This window comes from Ylistrum balloti, unplaced genomic scaffold, assembly GCF_031769215.1.
Source record: "Ylistrum balloti isolate Yb309-2 unplaced genomic scaffold, AGI_CSIRO_Ybal_v1 Utg369806, whole genome shotgun sequence".
Lineage (NCBI taxonomy): Eukaryota > Metazoa > Mollusca > Bivalvia > Pectinida > Pectinidae > Ylistrum > Ylistrum balloti.
In genome coordinates, this window is record NW_026781981.1 from 243,934 (window position 1) to 262,292 (window position 18,359).

General features: G+C 37.1%; 2 protein-coding genes across 2 annotated transcripts in view; both read right to left on the minus strand.

The window, feature by feature from the left end:
* Nucleotides 1-641: 641 nt before the first annotated feature.
* On the minus strand, nt 642-2,291 carry LOC132544671 (uncharacterized). The gene has a single exon (XM_060208295.1). It carries the CDS (start codon nt 2,289-2,291, stop codon nt 642-644), a length of 1,650 nt encoding a protein of 549 aa, XP_060064278.1.
* Nucleotides 2,292-5,125: 2,834 nt separating this feature from the next.
* Nucleotides 5,126-18,359, minus strand: part of LOC132544647 (breast cancer anti-estrogen resistance protein 3 homolog) — a 45,039-nt gene continuing 31,805 nt past the window's right edge. Inside the window, exons 4-7 of the mRNA XM_060208269.1 lie at nt 17,321-17,369; nt 7,805-9,490; nt 7,091-7,259; nt 5,126-6,689 (exon numbers count right to left, since the gene is read on the minus strand). Of these exons, the coding sequence (XP_060064252.1) occupies nt 6,186-6,689; nt 7,091-7,259; nt 7,805-9,490; nt 17,321-17,369 (2,408 nt within the window). The 3' untranslated portion in view covers nt 5,126-6,185. The remainder of the gene's footprint in view (nt 6,690-7,090; nt 7,260-7,804; nt 9,491-17,320; nt 17,370-18,359) is intronic.

Genomic DNA, 18,359 nt, shown 5'->3' on the forward strand with positions numbered 1-18,359 from the left:
TCATTACTTCGTTTGTCATAAATTACATACAACCCGGTAACAGAGTCACTCTGGATAAAAAAAATTCACAAATGTTCCTTATTTTGTCTATTCAAAAAAACTATTATGAATTTAAATTAAGCGGATACCATTAAATTATGTGATGACCCCATGGAAAGTTTCAAATCGAATTTCCTTAATGAACTTTTTGTGAAACTAGAGCCATGCTAGTTTCCTCGTAGACACTATTTAGTTTCCTTCCATAATCAATCCTGAAATGAGCTTCAATACAGGCTTACAAGCCTTGTACACGTCAGTACATCTAGTTTGGTAATTGGTGTCATATATTTCAAGTCAATAAACAAACTCAAATCGTAGGATATGTGGGTCATCGATGTAAAGGTCACATTCATGACTGTTTTCGGCTGTGGAACAAATCCATAGTTCAAGGTTTTCACTGAAGAGGAGTGATCTGTGATTTGTCCTATGTACAGCACGATATTTGATAATTTATGTTAATTGTTTCAAATCAATAAGTAAATATCACTATCATGTTTAAGCATTCCCCCTACAAGCACTTCCGATTTTTGTATGTGACAGAAATCCGTACAGTTCCAATAACACGTCCAAGGCAAGTCATGCCAAAGACTACTCTCAATGTATCATTTCTTCACAAGCAATTTATAAAATTCGCCGTTTCCACCGATGTGATGCACAACGTTGTTTCCAATGTCTCTTATGAACATGCACCCATCCGGACTATAAGTAATCCATGTAGGAAGAAATTGATCTACCGATATGAGATGGTGGAGATGTTCCGGCTGATGTCCAGGATATCGAAATAACTCATGAAACGTTTTGTCCATCACTAGTACATTCATTGACGCTGTGTCACTCACTGCGATATTTTTCGTCATCCGACATTCTACAATAAACCCTGGTACACAAACAATTTGTCGGCTGAATATCGAGAAAATGCTATGTTTAGTGGTGACGATGACGTCCCCCTGGCTGTTGAACTTTGTTATTTGGTTTGACATGCCGACGATGATGTGGCCATCCATTGTTGCGCATATACACAAAGGAGACTCAGCGGTGTTGAACCTGGAGGTCGTCGATACAGAAGTCACATTCATGACACTATTATCGTCCGTGGAACAAATCCATAGTTCCTGGTTTTCACTGGAGAAGGAATGGTCTGTGATTCGTCTTGTGTGTTGTATGATTTCCTTCTCTATGCCTGTTTTGCCAACACGTACTAAGGCTTTTCTATAACCGTCCGCTATCCACATATCACCATTTTTCATCCGCGCTAAGATTGGCATTATAATTACGTTTTCCGTGTCTTGTGGGCGTTGCGGTGGTGGCGTTTGTCTAGGATTATTCTTCTTATTCTTCCTTCTTGCCTTTTGATTAAGTCTTTCGGGAAACACAGCAGATTCGGTTTCCGGAGGTAGGACAGAATCTTCCTTTTCATGTCGGCTAAAAGGAGTAAATTCTTCTTTCACAGCCGAAGGAGGTTTAGTAGATTTTAGCTGCGTCGTATCAGAAATGTTATCTTTTTGTTCTGCCTGCAATACTAAATGTGTTGAAGTTTCTCCCTTGTTCTTTGGAACTTCTGAGACTTTCTCCACAGGGGTATTGCTTTTACTGTCGCCTTTTGTCACTTTACCGAACGCGTGTTTGAGGAGGTCAAGTGGCATCAGATTAGGGGAAAAGCTAGCTGTATTTAGCACTGGCATTGGAGGCAATATTACCGGAGGCTCAAAATCGATAGCACCATCATACAAGGTGATATCCTCCTTAGTTTGAACCAGTGTCCGGCATTCCTGTACCTGTTTTTTCAGCACTGCGTGTCGTTTTTCATGTTCTTCTTTATAGTTTTCTAACAAAATCATGTTTTCTACTTTAAGTTTTTCATAAACAGCAAGTGTTTGATCTGCGAGTGCATCCACCTTTCGTTTTAGTCGATCCTTCTGTTTTACAATTTCTGAAGCGATGGAAGTGAACGTGGTGTCGGTTTCGTTGATGTTGGCATCAATAATTCTGATACTTTCCTTTATCGAAGGAATTTCTTTCGTTTCTTTTTTTATTATCAACTTTTTAAGTTTTGCTTTCTTCCTCGTGGAATATTTACTCAGTGTCACAAAGGTGTGGCCATTGTGTGTCGAAGACGTACAGTCAACACAGGCAATCTCTTGACATGTTCCGCAAAACAGATCCAGTGATTTCCCATGATGATAAACACAAGTAGACTGGCCCTTCAAACGAACGGGAATCTGACCTCCACTTCGCGTCAAACTTTCAGCCATAATAGAACGATATATCACTCACTTATAATGAAATGCTGTGATTCCGTTAACTTGTTGCCTTTGGTTAAGAAATCAAACCATAAGAAACAGAAATTGGTTTTGCGTATGTTAACAGATTTGGCACACACAACCGAATCATGCGAGGATATATCTTAGTGATGTAGAACAAACAATATATATATATACGTATGTCATATCTATCATCAAGTCTTAGACCAAAGACCGCTTAGTAGGTATAAAGATAATGTTTTACTCAGCATGTGACATAACCGCGTACCAAGCACGAGACATGATAAAAAGCATCTGAAATGCAGTTATCGTTAAAACAATATTTGCATATATGTAATATGTGGTATTGATAAAGCAGTTTTAATCGGGCAAGGCTGGAATGTGTGTCTCGTGATAGGCACAACTGTACGCGCACACTGTACTTGTAAATGACAAGCTCAAGGACAATCGATAAGTTGGTCCACTTATGCCTATATCATAATTTATTTCAAGTAAATTGAACATATTTCAAGACGGAGATTGGAATATGTAGATAAAAAAGACAGTTGGATCGTGTGCGCGATCTGGAAGGAAAAATCAAGATGGCGACGACGACGAACACAGTACTGTAGTACTGACACTCTGGTCCTAATAAGGCGTGTTAACACATCTGTCGACATAGTCTACATGAAAGGTACAAATGTGCGTCGGATTCTGTGTAATAATAAACTGAAGCGAATGTTGATCGCAGCTGAGAATCCTCGGCAGTAAGATTGCGCTATCTTGAAATGTTCCCTCTAGACCATGTACACAATACTTGGAAATTAAACAAATAATTCATCGTAACGAAACCAGTAGATTTCGTACAAACAGTTCAGTACATACGCTACAGTATAATCTTCCAAAGTTATATAGTTTCTGTGGTAAATTCATTAAATTATGAGGTTAGCACTCTCTTCAACCGTTTTCAGCGGTCAGATAAGGCCACTGATAACACACACATCTTTGTCCATATGGACAATCAAAATCCGTTATATAATATATATATACATTCTGACTGTTGTTTCTCGAGTCTACCATCTGAAACACTATAAATACAGTCATTCATGTGAAACGATCAGCTGATCTCGCACACAAGATCATCAGTTATATCAATACGCCAAAACTTTTTATATGTAGTAAGAGTAAGCTCCCCTGATCCGACATTACCAAAAGCGATAAATTTGAACCTTCCGTTAAGAAGTAAATACAACTAAATGTCAAAATCGCCATCGATCTAGAACTAGGAAGTTTTCATTCTTTTAATTATCTCATTATAATAAATGGAACGTATCTGAAACTCAGTCAACCATAAATATTTATCATGGCTGATACAGAAGCATCGAGCGTTTAGGTAACCTTGAAACTTTACCATATTGAAGCTGAAAACTTTAAATGCATTTCAGCCAACCAGCGAATCTTTATCATGGTAGATAATGAAGCCTTTTACGTGATCCAGTTAACCGTGAACCTTTATCATGGAAAAGGCTGAAGCGTTATATGTAGTTGAAATTAAAATCATCACTATTGACAATGAAACAAATATGTATAACCCTGTTAAAATACTAGCTGCAATATACCGCTCGGCAAGGGAGAACTTCTCATTAGCTCTATCGGTTGACCATCAGATAAGTGAGTCAGAGGTCCCGGGTTCGATTCCTGGAGGAGGCACTTAAACTGCAGGAAATCGATATTTATCTATGACATGGATTTTAATGAAAGAATCACAATGAAATATGTAATTGTTATATTGTTTTTTATTCATTTGATATTTTTAGTAAGTACATGTACAAGATATACACTTAAAATGTTGCTGTGATATAAACAGTACAGTATTTGCTGTAATATAAGAATATCTTTATTCTCACATTTAAAACAAACCACATGTTTATGGGAGTTATCTTTTCTTAGGGTTGACACCAGTACCCCTGTATTCAAATAAAAATATTTCTGTGTACAAACTTTATCACAAATGAAATAATTTTGTGTTTAGATAATGGCCCAAGTAGAGAGAAACCATCTTGTTTTCTGTAAAGCAATGAAGAATTTAAGCATATATACATCTTGTATAAAGTAGATGAATATTCAATTCCTTATATCTGTGGATATTTAAATGTATATAACTGCCTGTGAAAATAAGTATTCTTTATAAAGGGCAATGAAATCTAACTTTTTCTTTGAAGTAAGCTTGTTACAACATCACAATGATTTTCCAAAATTACATAAATATTTCAAAATGGTTAAACATTAACTTAAGTTAACAATCTGATGATGTAAATATTACACATGTCTCTGAGGAGTATGGGCACAAAGAACTGCAGTATGTAAATATATACAATTTCTTTTTATTATTCCCAAAGGTTGAATGAGGATTCTGTTGAAACATTTATCCAGATAATATTTTTCAATGGTACACTGGAATAAAGTATTCGGGAACATTATGTAAAGGGAGGTAATACACTTTTACCACAAAGGGAGGTAAATACTGATAATTCATCAGATTAAAAGTAGATCAATTCTCCACCTTCTCCACAAAAGGGTAAGCATATACCAAACTTACATGTTGCCTTACTTTAATAGTAAGATACAGCTTACAGAATAATTGAGTTCACAAAAAATGAAGTGGGCTTTCCTTTAAAACAGAGCTATGGGAAGTTGTTTCAAATTTTTTCATTTACACTGTATTCAATAAATTTACCGACCAATCTGCAAATACTTTGACTTTTATCAAAAGAAACATGCAGATTTCCTATAAATTTGATAAAAATACAACTTAAGAAAATAATTATTAGACATCAATGCAAAAATATAATCTTACCAAAAAAATGCTAAAAGATAAAAAGTTCAGTAGATAAAACATCTCTGTGTCTAAAACAAAAACTAAACATGCCCTAGGATACTTCAAAGATCACATTCTCTTCCAAAAGAATTTCTGAAATCATTAATTCAATATATTCAGTTTAATGCCTGCATGATAATTTCAAAATGACACCCTGAATGAAAGACAAAGTATCTGTTGAACTTCGGGAAATTATCGAAGTAAGACAATTTCATCATCACTTTTTCTGAATTAGTAACAAAAGTGATGTAGCATGAACTTGAGTATTTTATTTGTGAAAGAAACTTTTTTTTGCTCATTCAAGAATGCATTATAGCCAAATTCTTCTTGTTTTGTTTTTAAGTATCTAAGTAAGTATTAATGGTTATATATTAATATGAAAATCTCTGAGTACATCTCTCCCATCAAGTAATTTCTCAAAATAAAAATCAATATACAGAAAGCTTAACAAACAATCAAATGCAGTTAATGTTAGGTGCCTTATTGAGAATTTAGAAGAACTGCAAACAAGTTCTGTTCAATATTCTGAGAGTTTAAAGAACTAGATGGGACTAGTTTTTAACAAATTAAAAATCAAGAACCACTTTTTCTTTAAATGGCCTTTAAAATATCCTACCTATGTAACATATTATATATCTTACAATATTAAGGTATTAAATGCTTGACAATGACATCCTAGAACAGTATGACTCCTTAACGAACATGCCATAATGATAATGATGAGTATTCTGTTATACTTATATATATCATTTGCTGTAAACTGGATTTATATGTTTATGAATGGATCCTAATTCGACCATCCAGCACCAGTTATGAGAGTCATCAGACTCTGGAAGACTTTATAACAATACTGATAAAACACTTGTCCATCACTCAATTCCACACAGTTCACTTGGGCACTCATTTTCATACCTATACCATCAGCACAACTTGCTTGCCTGGTAACGATTTTTAAAAACACAAACAGTTTAGTCAAACATTCACTCTACAACATCACCACGTCACACATCACTAAATCTTTGTTTCAATCACACTTCTGTGCCATCATCACCAGGGGGCTCTGCTCGATTTGACAAGACAGTCAGTAGTTGTTCAAATTTATTCAGCCTTAATGTCCGTTCAACACTTGCCCCTTTGGCGCCCCACAGCAGCTTCATTTGGAACTCTGTACGAAAAATATCTAATAGTTCGGTATCAGGGGTAAAGGCGTTCAGCAAAGCTTGACCTGTAACACTGTACAGTCCTGCCTGGGCAGTGATCAAACGTGCTGTGTCCAGGTGGGTCAATAAAATGTCTAACCCCGAGTTTGGATCGGCATTCTCCCAAGGGAGATAATCTAGAAGGGAATCATCGTCCCGTTCTAGCAGCACCACAAGAGAACTAATGTCTGGTATGGTTACATTTTGGAGGGGTAGCAAGCCACTGCCATCATTGAGTGACTTGAGTGCTGCCTTGTGTTTTGTGTCAAAGGTAAAAGCACTGGACGTGTGGTTCTGTCTCAGCACCATCCAAGTATCTCTCAGCCTCTGAATCTGTAACAGAGATTTGTCAGGTTCAGTCTTTGTACCTCCAGACAATGTTTGTGGTTTGTTTACATGAGACTCTAGTCAAATATATCGATCAATCATTCCTAAGCTACTATTCCCTGTAACAATTTTTGTTATTCTACTTAAAATGTTTTTTTAAGTTCAGTGTTTAAATAATTACAGATCTGCCATTCCTGATATATTCAAAACACAATCAACTTTAACAGAAAAATGATGATGATGATGATGATGATGATGATGATGATGATGATGATGATGATAAAGAAATTTTATGCTAGATTTTCCAAGTAGCATTTGATGGAATGTATATAAAATCATCAGAATGTCTGAGAAAAAATGACATTAATAAGCTTGGAGTTTTCTAAACTTTTACGAAGAATACTGACCTGAATACTAGCCAGGCCTTCCATCACCGCAGAAAAAGCGAACAAGTTTCCTAGCGTGACCCTCAACTGAAGAGCGACCTCTATCCACTGACTAAGCATCTTAGCACGGTCTGTTACTTTCTGACATGTCAAAATTGTGGTCCTTGTGAATAATTTCAAACAGCAACACCTGAAATGATTTTCACATTAGAATAAACATTTGATAAATTATTTACCTGATAATACATTAAAATCACAGATGCAGGGTACAAATTCCCTATCCCACTGTTTGTATAGAGGCAGAATTTCTTACTTATCATAACACACATCATTGATAGTGTGGTTCGGAATTGAAACTAAACCCTCCACGAACATTACTAACGCTGCATGGCAGTATGGTGCGTCATGTAAAACTATAACTTGTTGAACTTATCAACAGCAGTGTACTTGTATGCATTATTTCAATAACCAAAAAAATATACACTTACAGAGTAATTCAAAATAAAATGTTTAAAAATATTCAAAGAATGCTCATCAGATTGATAAGATCAGACCTAGAACAGGAATTAATCATAACAGTTCCAGTTGTAGTTAATGTTATAATTACTATTATAAATGCTATCATTACATTTGCTATGATAGTTATTTTGCAGTAATTACACTTTCTAATACATGCGCTTGTATGTATATCACTTGATGCTTCTATAAATATTCCTGATTTGATGCTGTATTTACCTCTCAACTGTGTCCTGTCGCAGCCGTTTCCCCTGTGGAAGTGTCATTAACTCCAATCCCGACTTCACACCAACTCCAAGATCACTGTCAAAAATGACCTTTAGACTCTCAAGGTCAATTTTGGTCATGTGTAATGCTAGTATTCTTGGATCTGTTGAAAGTAACAAGCTTTTCACAGTCACTAATGTTGAAGTTTCCAAAGGTTTATTTTCCTCTGGCAAAATGTCACTTGAATACTTAGCAATATTTAAGGTTGATCCAACATTATCAGTCGGTATGGACATCATTTGACTTTTAGTTCTTTTAAGCATGTCTGAGCTAGAGATATCTTCAAAATTCTCACCACTAGTCTTATTGGTGGGAGTTTTAGTGGTTGGAGTATCCGGAACCATAGCGTAGTCACGATTATCCAAGAATGAAAACTTTGTATCAGATGATAACCTTGACCTTTGACTGTCAGTGATATGCAGGTTTGAGTTTCCATTTCGCACCTTTTCCTGATTAATATTGTACGGAATTTTTTCAGAGTTATAACCATTATCATAATCATTCATATGCGAGTCCCCAGCCAAATTAGCATTTTGGTCCACAGGGAATGCCCTGTTTTGATTTGACAAATTGTTTCGTTCCAGCCAGCTAGGTGCTTCCTTCACCTGGCTGTAATCTGAGTAATCCCTTCCGTCATCCTCATACATGTCACGATTTCGCACTTCAACTTTGGGTCTTTGTTTATACTTAACAGATGGTATACGACTAGGTTTGGGAGGTGCTGGCTTTGAGAGGTTGCTGTCTGAGCTGGAAGGCATGAGACGTGCTTCGGCTGGAATCTGGAGATACTGTCCCTGTCTATTACTTACGATAAAGAGACCTGGGTCCATCAGCACTGGTTCACTTCCACACCTCACATGATACGGGGGTAAATTAGATGATGATACAGAAGTCTTCATTGTCAATGATGTGTTCCCAAGTTTATTCGGAATGCTGGGTAAACTGTCACAACGATCCATGTTAGATATAATCACATTCTCCCGATCCTCTGTGTCCACAATGTCCAGCAAAGGCTGACTACCTGTGCGTAATGGCCGTTTATGTCGAGACTTAGGACTTCCCCTAGGACTGACTTTGGGGCTGTTGTATGGACTAGCATGAGGACTCTGTGTAGGTGTGTATGCATAGTCTGCAGCACCAATCAGACTTGCCTTGTTACCATATTTGGAGTCGTAATAGCTCAGCGGCATGGTTCGACCAATAGGATTCTTTATCACAGCACCTGATGCTTTTGTGATCCCTTTGCGATGGGACTTGTAAAAGTCTACCAAATCCTGTACAGAACCAAATTGTTCATCCTCAAAATAATAGGATATATCTGGTGTGGTAGAATCAGGTCTCTCCGTTATTTGAGAATTGATCACAAAATGTATTGGTACCCCCCGACACCCAGTAGTCAAGACAAAATCTCCAGGCTGAGATATACAATCTCTCACAAGGAAATCTCCGTCACGAGTCACGACTTTCTCAGCATGCTGTCGAGATATATTGCCATGGTACCATGGCCAGTGTTGAAGCTCAGAGGGGTCCGACCTTAACTCAGCTGTGAGATCACGCTCTAGGCGCTCAGCGGAAACATTGACAACTTGGTAGTCTGGGTAACTTGAGGTTGTCTGAGAGGTCGGTACAGTCTGTAACCTGTAAAAGACAAACAAAATTATCAAACTATAGCTTTAACGAAAAAACCCAAAATGTTTCAAACATAAAATGCTAAAGTGGTATTCAAGTTTGTGTAAGGTTTGATGCTATGTTGATTGAATTAAGCATTGTCTGGGATCAGTGGAAAGTTAAGTAAAGGTGTGAGGGAAGAAGAATAAAGACAAATCTTCTTTCAGTAACAGATTAAAGGTATAACCTGACTTACATAGACTGACTTTTTAAAACCTTATTTGCTACTTATATCTACAGAAATATCACAAGGCCGTGGTTTATGTACTCTGAGCGTGTATGATGCACCAGAAAGTGTGATCAAAAACACTTTCCTGGTGACAGTTAATACCCCCTGTGACCTGTGTTGGTGTGGCTATCAGTACTGGAGTGATAGTCCCTACAGAGAGATGACCTTAGATATTGTTTACCTACTCTCATCATCCCTCCGCTCATTTCCTGTGGAAATCTGGGATAGGACTGATTTTAAGTATGGTCAACAACACAAGTGGCCATGTACCAATATATCTCACTCTAATAAATCCTGCCTCTTAAGGGATTAGTCCACACTTATGGCACAAAACAAAACTGAAAAAAAATCTATAATGATCTCCATAGAAACAAACGATGAGTGGCTATATCTGAATTTGTCAACATGTCACGATTAGTTCTTCTGAAAGGGTATTACGGATACAAGTTAAATTTGCAGGATATACCTACCTAAAGACACTGAGCCTGATACCAAAAGTCAGAAATACAAATCCTGATCTACCTCAGACACAAAGGTCCTGATATCTACATCACAAATACAAGTCCTGATCTACCTCAGACACAAAGGGCCTGATACCAAAAGTCAGAAATACAAATCCTGATCTACCTCAGACACAAAGGTCCTGATATCTACATCACAAATACAAGTCCTGATCTACCTCAGACACAAAGGGCCTGATACCAAAAGTCAGAAATACAAATCCTGATCTACCTCAGACACAAAGGTCCTGATATCTAACTCACAAATACAAGTCCTGATATCTACCTCAGACACAAAGGTCCTGATATCTACATCACAAATACAAGTCCTGATATCTACCTCAGACACAAAGGTCCTGATATCTAACTCACAAATACAAGTATTGATATCTACCTCAGACACAAAGGTCCAGATATCTACCTCACAAATACAAGTCCTGATATCTACCTCAGACACAAAGGTCCTGATATCTAACTCACAAATACAAGTATTGATATCTACCTCAGACACAAAGGTCCTGATATCTACCTCACAAATACAAGTCCTGGTCCACCTCAGACACAAAGGTCCTGATATCTAACTCACAAATACAAGTCCTGGTCCACCTCAGACACAAAGGTCCTGATATCTAACTCACAAATACAAGTACTGATATCTACCTCAGACACAAAGGTCCTGATATCTAACTCACAAATACAAGTACTGATATCTACCTCAGACACAAAGGTCCTGATATCTACCTCACAAATACAAGTCCTGGTCTACCTCAGACACAAAGGTCCTGATATCTAACTCACAAATACAAGTCCTGGTCCACCTCAGACACAAAGGTCCTGATATCTAACTCACAAATACAAGTCCTGGTCTACCTCAGACACAAAGGTCCTGATATCTTCCTCACAAATACAAGTCCTGGTCCACCTCAGACACAAAGGTCCTGATATCTTCCTCACAAATACAAGTCCTGATATCTATCTCAGACACAAAGGTCCTGATATCTTCCTCACAAATACAATTCCTGATATCTATCTCAGACACACAGGTCCTGATATCTTCCCCACAAATACAAGCCCTGGTCTACCTCAGACACAAAGGGCCTGATATCTTCCTCACAAATAGAAGTCCTGGTCTACCTCAGACACAAAGGTCCTGATATCTTACTCACAAATACAAGTCCTGGTCTACCTCAGACACAAAGGTCCTGATATCTTCTTCAGATAAATAGGTAAAAGTGATTTTCTTTGTAGAGATATATATAGTTGAGAACACACAAATGATGATGTAGTCTGTACCAGTATATTGCTGTAACCATTGACCACTGCCCCAGGACTCTGTCAGTCTCAGTTTGTACACACAGCGATAAGTATTCAAAAACACACCGCACCAGTAGCTTCCATCTTCATTTCCATAAGTAAACAGAGAAGCACTCACAGATAGATGTACTGGCTAACTTTAATTGTCCAGATCCTACAGAAAACTGATGATTTTATCCTGGTACATTCCACTATATCTAATACACTCTCTCTCCCCATTGTATGTCCTGGTTTATTTTTATGCAGTCTGCTTTAGATTGTCAATGTGTACGTATACATGTAAATGTTATGATCCTTTGCGGGAATGTTTGTAAGATCAGATATTGCTATAAAAACATTTCAAGGGCAACTACACAGTTCACAAAGGGACGCTGATATCTAGTGTATAAATAAAGTGTGTAAACAGTGCATAAACAGCATCCTGTTGACTATTCTTTACTATGTACATCAAAAAAAAGCACCATCCCTTGAAATCACATCCCCCTTCTAGTCGCATCATGAAGATCTCATAGTAGTTCCTTACAAGGGTTATCAAAATTGCATTCTTTCCCAATAAAATGCCAACCAAGATCTCATAGCTGTTCCTTCAAAGGCCACCTAGATCCCATATGTTTCTTCCAGGGTCATCAAGATCCCATTCCTTCCTACCTTAAGGTGATCAAAAGCTCACTCATCCCTACCTTAGGGTCAACACGATCTCACCCCTACCTTAGGGTCATCAAAATCTCATTCATCCCCACCTTAGGGTCATCAAAATCTCATTCATCCCTACCTTAGGGTCATCAAGATTTCATTCATTCCTACCTTAGGGTCATCAAGATCTCATTCCTACCTTAGGGTCATCAAAATCTCATTCATCCCCACCTTAGGGTCATCAAAATCTCATTCATCCCTACCTTAGGGTCATCAAGATTTCCTTCATTCCTACCTTAGGGTCATCAAGATCTCATTCCTACCTTAGGGTCATCAAGATCTCATTCATCCCTACCTTAGGGTCATCAAGATCTCATTCATTCCTACCTTAGGGTCAACAAGGTCTCATTCCTACCTTAGGGTCATCTAGATCTCATCCCTACCTTAGGGTCATCAAGATCTCATTCATTCCTACCTTAGGGTCAACAAGATCTCATTCCTACCTTAGGGTCATCAAGATCTCATTCCTACCTTAGGGTCATCAAGATCTCATTCATTCCTACCTTAGGGTCATCAAGATCTCATTCCTACCTTAGGGTCAACAAGATTTCATTCATTCCTACCTTAGGGTCATCAAGATCTCATTCCTACCTTAGGGTCAACAAGATCTCATTCATTCCTACCTTAGGGTCATCAAGCTCTCATTTTGTGAGATTTCCATGTTATTACTAGATATTCAGAGATCTAATCCTAAACTTGACATCAGCTATGTTTTACACCAGAATCACTTAGAACCTTCTCAAATCAATGATATCAGGGTCTACACAGCAGAATAAATCAAGTTTACTGTTGGCACCCCTCCAGGCTGGTCTACATATCACTATAGTACAAGGAAATTGAGATTTACTTCTACAGAGTCATAGGTTATCACACTGATCGCTTACATTAGGATAAAATCAAATCTTTCCTTGGAAAATAAATATAACTCTGGATATGTCTGTAGTATTTTGTGTCAAAGATTTAAGCAGCAGACTTGGTTTGGATATATTACTGTACAGATTAGATGTTTTGAACATAAACATAAATATCATATACCAGTCTCTACACATCCTTGAACACGGAAATATGACTATAGAGGCCAGTGTAACAGAGAAGAGAACATCACCTTCTTGTCAGGTGTCCTGACAGGAATTGAACCCAGGTCAACTGCTCTACTAATGGGGCCAAAGCTACATACTTCTTCAAAGACTGTTTTTAACACAAATACAAGCCTCACCTATCTGTTCCTTTCACACAATGGAAAAGCAGTCATTGATATGGGTGGGATAGTTACCAGACATAGACCTACTTCTGGATACATACAACAAAGTAGTGGCATTGAACCCACAAAATGAGGAAAAATACAGATAGTAAAGTCATTTCCTGATTCTTGTATAAACAAACAGTTTCTCTGAACCATAGAACTCTTCATACAGCAGGCCAACTTCCCCCTAGCCAATCCCCCACCCTCCCACTTCTCCATGGTAAGGTTGTGCTATTTTTTCATATGCTAATTACCTCCCAAAGGCAGAAGATGCCTAGAACTTTGCTATTATATCTTGGAGCCTTACCCTTAATATCTTATGCAAGGTCAGTTGTATAACTATCTCCCCTGTAACACAAGGTCATTAACTTTCACTCCTTGACAATTAAACTTCACTAAAAACCTTCACATCTTATGTATCAACAATCAAATGCGTACATATATATATACAGTCAGATTCAGGCAATCAGTAACACCTACAAATTGAGTTGTAAAACCTGCGGTACGACTGTAAACCTGTCGGAGGGGCTCATTATCTCCCCACACCAGCCCTTAATTTGTTAGCTTTATATACTGTTCCCCAATACTCACGTTTACAGAAATCTGTACTCCTCAGTACACAGCAAATTCTTAATGCCTTGATATTCATTGTTATCACTCCCAGCCAGAGATCAGTGGGGTAAGACACTCTCGGATGTCTCCACACATATACACAGTTCACAATTATTTATACAGTACACCTAGCGATCTATTTACTAAACATGCGATCCATAACAGAATGCGATATAAACTGGCAACACCCCAAAATGTTGAGGTACACACGGTTCTAAATTTTTAGTGAAGTTGTTACCACATCAACAAGTACTGATTACCATGTTAATGTAACTGGTCGTGAGTCATCCTAGAATTTTTTAACAGTAATTATACAACATACATATTTTTATGTGTAGACATTTCACATGTTGTTATGAATATAGTGATGGACACGCATCAAAAACTCTGCTTTATAAGTTATCACTGAGGAAGTTTTCCCATTGAATATTGTAATCTGAGTATAAACGATATGTGTTTTCATACAATGTTTTGTATAGCATTGTGTGTAATCTTTTGATGATCATCCAGCAGCATGATGACATTCAACAAAATGTATATGAGTTTGCGTATAAGAATATATTTCTCCAAATCATTTCCTTCATAACTTATCACATACAAGCATATGAGACGGGGTTAGTGGTCTAAGTGATAATCTTGTTAGGGTCTGTACTTCCAGTAGATCATTTAAAGTGTCAGAATACAACAGAAAGCTATTATCCGATGCTGATAAACCAGTAAATTAAGTCTAGATCAAAGTGCCTGTGGAAGCTGGTCTTCAGTGATATTTGACAACTATATACTTACTCGCGGTTCTATGTATATTCTTCACTACGAGGTTACACTACAACCTACCTACAATGTTACGCTATAACCTACCGTACAGTCTACCTTTAGTAAGAGTGGTTTGCATGTGATATAAGCAAGAAATAAAACAAAGGCATGAAACACAATCTTCTGATTACGACCACCTGTCAGTAACGTCCACATAGTATAACCATCACATACCAGTGACCAGTCACCACCTTGGGCATCAGGTCATCTTTTTCAGCATGTATTAAGTATGATCACAAAACATTAAATGTAGTGGATTAGGAGTTCTATATATTTTTGAAATACCAACCTCAACCTGTCCACCTTCTCTCATTGTAACTTCACCTAACAAAGACCAGAAGGTTTCTGTTTCAACAAAGAATATAAACCTACCTGTCAGACAGGTGTCCTACCTGTAAACACGGACAGCTTGGCAGGTGTCTTGTGTCACTCACTTAATTGTCTAACTGACCTAATTTTTGCTCTTTAATGGTAAATCACTTAATTGCCCAAGCTAATTTGTGCCTAATCTATCGCTGTAACTTCTCTGCAGGCTTTAATTACTTCAGCAGACGTGAATGATCTTCTCTGAAATACTTAATCTTAACTGGAAGCCAATTAAGGAAGTCACTTTTTGTACAAAATGGAGAATTAAAATAAATGGAGGAGAAAAAGAATTCAAAGATCAATAATTAAGACTTAAAATTTGTAAGAAAGTAATTATAAAAAAAATAGAAAAATCAACTACAGAGAAGAATAGAAGCAAGGTAAATACTGCACCAAACAACACACACCAATAATCTACACAGGGTGATATCTGTACCAATCACACTCAAGCCACTCTGTTTAAGACACAAAGCTGGAAAAATATTCTCAAGTTGTTGCATAGGATGTCATTTAAAAAACCCACAGATATTGGCTAAATGTTTAAAGGCAATCGTGATAGGAAGATAAGAATAAGCACTCAAAAAGCTGTGTAAAGTTTGTAAAAGCAAAACTGAAAGTTTTTTTTAATGTATTTGTTACCTTGGTGACTGAAGTTGTTCTGCCTTTAACTGTCTGTAATTTAAAGTCCACACTGATTATCAAGGGCCGGTCTTGTACAATATACCATATATACAAATATAATATCTGATCTGTTGGTGATAGTTTCCTTTGAAAGATAAAGCTTATTTAGTTCCACTGTCTTCATGTAAACATTATAGCCTCGCACACTGTGGCAAGTCACAAATATTCCAGATCCTAATCCACCTCAAATGTTATATAAACAGCACACGTTGGCAAATTCTTCTTTATAAGAAATTTGTATCCTCGAATAAGGAACTTAAGTCAGTCCTGAATTTGGTTTTATCAAGATTAGAAAACAAATATTCCAGTCACCACTGACACACCCGAGTACAAGAGACAGCTAGTATACATGTGGCTTACCCAGTATAAAGTATGTGGTGGCTACAGATATATGACAAGGTTGTCTCTCACAAGCCTTTACACTCTGACAGAGAAATGAGTGGGGTTAAGGGGGACAACTTCCTGCTGAGTGTTTACACAGGCTGATAAAACTCTACCACTTGCACAAACTATGCGGTCCAAGTTATATTGTATTGTCTAACCCAGATAAAACGCTTTCAACCTTGAAAATATCCTGTTCCACCCAGAATAAAGAACGCTAACAAGTTCATTCAAAAACTACATGAACAAAATTTTTTTTTAACAATTTAAAAATAGCAGATTAAAACGTTCAGGCAAACTAGAAACTGACGCTAAATGCCATGAAAAGAAGTAAACCAACATATGAACAGAACACAATTGTAAGGATAAAGAAACAACATTATGTCTATGATGTATGGGTGATGTGTGTCAAGCCTAATAGATCCTTCAGATTGTCTTGTAAAGTTCCTGTAAGTCAAAGTGCCAATACTTGTGATAAAATGTGTCAACACATACTGATAAGAGACATGTAACCATCACCAACACCAGGTGGTCAGGGATTGTCCAGGTAATTACAGGTGTAAACAACTGCTGATTACAGGTATTCACAGGTGTATAACTACAGAAGTGTGACTTGTTAATAATAATATCACCCAACCCTATCTTACCTAACTATGGCTCACGTAGCTTTTAACTATGAGTGGCCCGACATATGGTACAGAGGTATGTTGAACATTAAAATGATGTAAAACACCTGATGTTAACATTAAAAGCTTTATTTTCTCTTCGAAAACTTTCATTGTCATGAGGTTTCTTGGTTTTAATTATCATACTTTTTGTTAAGATTATTATGAATTCCTGCTTAAAGAAAAAGACACATGAAAAATAGAAATTTCATGTTGGCATTCTTGAAACATTTTAGATAAAAAATGTTGACTAAATGTAACAGTTCAAACGTTAAAGTTAAAAGTAAAAGTTGATATACTTACTGTGCTGTGGCACTGAGGCTCCGATGGAGACCTGGTACCACCTTGTATCCTGTAAATAAAAACCAGATATGTTGTAACTGCATAGAACCAACTATACCATCATATACAAAAATAACACCAAGCTAGTATTAAAATGATAAAACCAAGCCTTATAATGACGATATTGTGTACCATGTACTGTGAGAATGTACAACTATGAAATGTTAGAGAGACAGTTATTATTAAAACATGAAAGGCAAGCCATCAAAACATGGATACTTCGGGTAATTGATAGAACATGAACAGTTCCAGTCATTAAAACATGAACAGTTCCAATCATTAAAACATGAACAGTTCCAATCATTAAAACATGAACAGTTTCAGTCATCAAAACATAAACAGTTCCAGTCATTAATGAAACATGCACAGTTCCAGTCAATAAAGAAACATGCACGGTTCCAGTCATTAAAACATGAACAGTTCCTGTCATTAAAACATGAACAGTTCCAGTCATTAAAACATGAACAGTTCCTGTCATTAAAGAAACATGCACGGTTCCAGTCATTAATGAAACAAACACAGTGTCAATCAGTTATAAAATGAGAAGTTCCACTCACTGATAAAGCACAAAGAGTTCAAGCCATTGACAAAACATGAACAGTAATTAAAAAATGAAAACTTCCAGGCATTAAAATACCAGCAACTACCAATGATACAACTGATTATTAACCACTACATTACACTAGTAAGATGGATACTTAATATGATGACCCTTGTCTATACAGGTATTGAGGAGAACATGCTAAAATGAAAGCAGGCAGAAGAACTAATGTCACCAGTACACAATGTGATGTCAGACGAGTATCAAATCAGTATAACACATCTTCTGTTATAGAAATCCTGTGTAACGATGACAGCGATGATGACAAAGACAACAACAACAACGACAACAACAGAGAATGTAACAGAAAGTGTCAGAATCCTGACCCTTAACTCACCAACAGAGACATGCAGCACAGCCTGTCACTCTGCATTACTTGTAGGCTTTCTCATTAGGTGT